The 4118-nt window shown below is 39.6% G+C and overlaps 1 protein-coding gene across 1 annotated transcript in view; it reads right to left on the minus strand.

Annotated features, from left to right (window-relative positions):
- Positions 1–3615, minus strand: part of LOC306990528 (inhibin beta B chain) — an 11542-nt gene extending 7927 nt beyond the window's left edge. Inside the window, exon 1 of the mRNA XM_079597481.1 lies at positions 2579–3615. Within this exon, the coding sequence (XP_079453607.1) occupies positions 2579–2963 (385 nt within the window). The 5' untranslated portion in view covers positions 2964–3615. The remainder of the gene's footprint in view (positions 1–2578) is intronic.
- Positions 3616–4118: the final 503 nt, after the last annotated feature.

The raw sequence follows: 4118 nt of genomic DNA on the forward strand, positions 1-4118 counted from the left end.
GATTGTGAATGATTCATCGGTGCATGTTTTTCTTTATAATCTTTCATTAAAATATAATAACTTGTTCTACATCTGAAATGACTTTGCTCCTTCTTCGTCATCAATCTGTCTTCAATTTCATCCACCTTCATAAAAGCACTTTGTTCCATCTATTAAAATCCTCATGAATAAAACCATTAAGTTTTATGCTTCTGTCCGTTTCGTTCAGAAATATGTCACATTATGGATGTTAAATGGGTTGCAGTCGGCATTTGATGACGACTTTAAGATTCTTAAAGAATAAAAGCATTAATTTTAGCAAATCTGCAAAACTGCCTTTAGCAATACATGTTGTTTTCAGCATCAGACGACGGCGGGAACATATCGATCACGTATCCTCAAGCCATCAGGACTCACGGCAGAGCAACACAATATTCACCAGTCATTTTCAGTTTCAAATCATGAGGCATTTTGGGTAAATTGTCCCTGGATCTCGTCCGGGTGCGAGTCTCCTCTTGGCAGCCACTGAACAACACAGCACAAAAGGTCAAAGGTCCAGGTCTGCACTGGGATTCAATAATTGCGGCCCAAATTGTGCTTGCAATCTCGTGCAGGACTTGATGAATGCCTGTTTGCAGCGCTTGCAACGGGTTAGTGAGGTTCAGCGTGACCCTTGTGAATGTGTGCTTTACTAAGACAGGGTTTTTGCTTCTGACCTGAACTCAGATTTGCTTCGAGCTGCTGAATTTGTTTAGCAAATTCTACAATACATTGCTGTAAAAACTTGAAGTCAACATGAAACGCTCTTTGCATCCCATTTTACTTGCATAATGTGACGGACTTTTGAATGTAACAGGATATTTAAGTGGAAAAAATGAAGGACGGGATGTGATTCAACACCGCATGCATCCCAATTCTCTTCTTCACGGAATCTAAAGGGAAAGACGTCCTCTTTATTGCATTATCTAATATTAAATTACTAGCTATTTGACGTCAACAGAAGAAAAGTAAGTTCGTGAAACAAGACAAACACCTTTTGTCTTTGTAAAAGATGTGCACTCATGATGTAATGAGATCACTATGGCAGATTATAACGATTATTTTAGTCTTTCTCAGTCCTGTATACAAAACATACTCAACATTGTAGTCATCTGAACGTTGTGCTGTGTGTGTGTTCATGTTTCGCTGCTGTCAGGTAATAGATCTGCGATGCATTTTGATCTCATTTGTTGAGTTATGAGTTGCATGGCTTTAGTTTGATTCTTTAGGATTGTGGATGCGTGAACAGTTTTCTGTGTGAGATGACTTTAAATGCTCTTTTTGATGCTCTTTAAAGGGTTGTGAATAGAATAAAAAGATTAGATGTTCTAATGCCTTAAAGACCAAAACACTGATCTGAAGATCCTATAATGAAACTTTGTTGATCCTCCAATGAATCATATAGCAACCTAAACAGCCAGAAATTATTTAAAATAACTTTTAACATGAAGATGTATTGTATAGAATATCCTATTTTATTCTTCATAGCAATAAAGAGTATCACCCCATACACGAGGCCGCCCGGGGCAAGTTGTCACACAAGAGCTGGAGGTTTTGGTGCTTTTCTCTCTTTGATGATTTCAAACATCTATGATCTTTTTTGTGACTTCTGTCCTCCAGATTAAAAATGCAATTTTTTTGTAATATCTGCAGCCTATATAGACAATAAAAACACGCTGACATGCATCTGAACTGAAAGTTAAAGGGGCATGAATGTCAGGCCGGGGCAAGTTGTCACATGTCTTAATAAACAATTTAGTAATTGAATTTTCCATTGGCTAGTTGAATGTTTCGCACTGACAATTTTTTTTTCAAGTACAATCAAATTGGATGTTTAAGTCATTTCAACTTAAATTACATTAAACTGACTTAAAAAAAAATTATTGATTGATTGGAAGAAAAAAAGTTGATTTTAAGTCAGTTTAATATAATTTAAGTTGAAATGACTTAAAACATCGACGATGATTATTGTGACAACATGCCCCACTATATATTAATCACATATTTTAGATTAACAGAGACTTAATTTTAGAGTCTAAACCCACCGAAATAAAATGCCATACCACATCACAATCATAATCATATCCAAACTGTAAAAAAATATTTGTTTACATTATTTGTTATCAAAACTTTTTATCTTTTGACAAATCAACTTAGATAATACATGTGGTTCAAATAACATAATATTTTGAGTTTCTATTGATTAAACCAATCTCCTTCATTACATAAACTATTTTTATTTTATTTTCAATGAACTCAACATTTTAAGGCAACCAGGTAACTTCTTCTTTTAAGTTAGACCAACAATATGTTTTACGAGCCTGATCTCATGAAAATGCGTCTCTATACACTAATCCTACCCAAACAAACGTATAATACATACGTACCCCACACCACTACTAAACATACCCATGCCTATCATATGCACGTAAAAACTCATTTTCGCGTATAAATCACACGATAAACACAATGCGTGCTATAGAGTCGCATTTAGTATGACCAGGTTGGTTTTACAGTGCACGCGTAAATACGCGCGCACAGACCCGCCTCAAACACACACCTGTCTCGGCGAAGCTGATGATCTCCGAGGTCTCCTCCTCCACCTCGTTCATGGACGTGGCGTGTCCGTCCAGGTTCGGGATCTCCACCCTCCCGTCCTCGCGCACCTTCCCGGCGTGGAGCTTCTTGAGCGCGGTCACCATCGCCGCCTTCGGGACGGGGTGTGTGATGTTGGGTCTGTCCCTCATCTGTAACCGGCTCAAGATGTGCCTCTTCACGGCCTCCAGGAAATCCACGTCCACCCGCGCGGGTCCATCGGTCTGGCTGAGCCCGCAGGACGCGCAGCTCGGGCCGGTGCTCTGCGCTTCGGTGTCCGGTGCCGGTGTGCAGCGGGTGGAGACGAGGAAGAACACTAAACAAAGCGCTTCGAACATCAAGCTTTTCATCTTCTGTGATGATAAACTGCTGGAGAGCTGGATTGATGGAGATGAAAGCGGCCAAGTTCGTATCCACCTTCTCCAACTCCGAAAAAAGTGGCGCTTAAAAAGTGGGGAAAGGCTGTAATATCCACTCGTAGAGATGATCCGGTTCACGAAATAGCAAGACAAACGCAATAAATCCCGTGAGCGGCTTGATATGTTCCTCTTGTTTTTGGTCACTCCGCGATGCTTGTTCAATTCGGATCGATATCACAGTGAGAACGGCCCGTTACACCATCCGATTCGTGGATAAATAGGAGCGTAAGAAGAGCTCTTGAGATCTGTCCGCGTTCAGCCGCGCTTTTACGCACAGGTCCGACGCGTCATGGCATCTCAGTATTACGCGTCAAAAACCCCACAGACTAAACAAAGGAGCTGTTATGATTTGCCCCGGTGATTTCTTCACGCTTTTGAGTTAAAATCATCCATAATTAAGGGAAGCGAGCGCAAACCAGTCAGTTTCCCCACAGTGTTTCCAAATAATCATTCGCAGTTTTGCCTTTATTTTCAGTTCTTCAGTTGAAGATCCCGTTCTCTTTTGTTGGGTATTTTGATTTCCAATGTACGTTTCCCAAATACTTCTTCATCATAGCTCTCGGGATGGTGTTCTGGAGCTGCAGCTTTTTTCTCGCGCAAACAGACATTGTGCCGCTGGAGCCTCTGGAAAGTTTTTATACGGGACTGGAGAACCACGTGGGACGATCCGCCAACTCCAGTCAGAGAAACCTCGGGATCTGTGGCAGGACTAATTTCCAGCAGGAAAAAATCGCAGTGCTTATCAAAATGTGTTGAAATGCACAATACACCTAATATAGAATATATGATCGGTCCAATAAAATATCATTTCTGCGAGTTAAAATGAGCCTATAAAAATAAAATTACATGCAAAAAAAAAAAAAAAACTTTTACATTAAGGTTATACATATGAAGTATGGGCTATAAAATGATTTTAGTAACGCAGTGTACAAAATGTTATATTTTATATGCCTATAATAATAAAGACTATATTTAAATGCTGGTTTGTTTCAACCCATGTTTGGGTCAAATATGGACAAACATTATTTATTTTTTTTAACCCAGCGGTTGTGTTTGTCCATATTTGACCCAAGCATGGGTTGAAAC

Source organism: Phoxinus phoxinus (genome assembly GCF_949152265.1).
Source record: "Phoxinus phoxinus genome assembly, chromosome: 22".
Classification (NCBI taxonomy): Eukaryota; Metazoa; Chordata; class Actinopteri; order Cypriniformes; family Leuciscidae; genus Phoxinus; species Phoxinus phoxinus.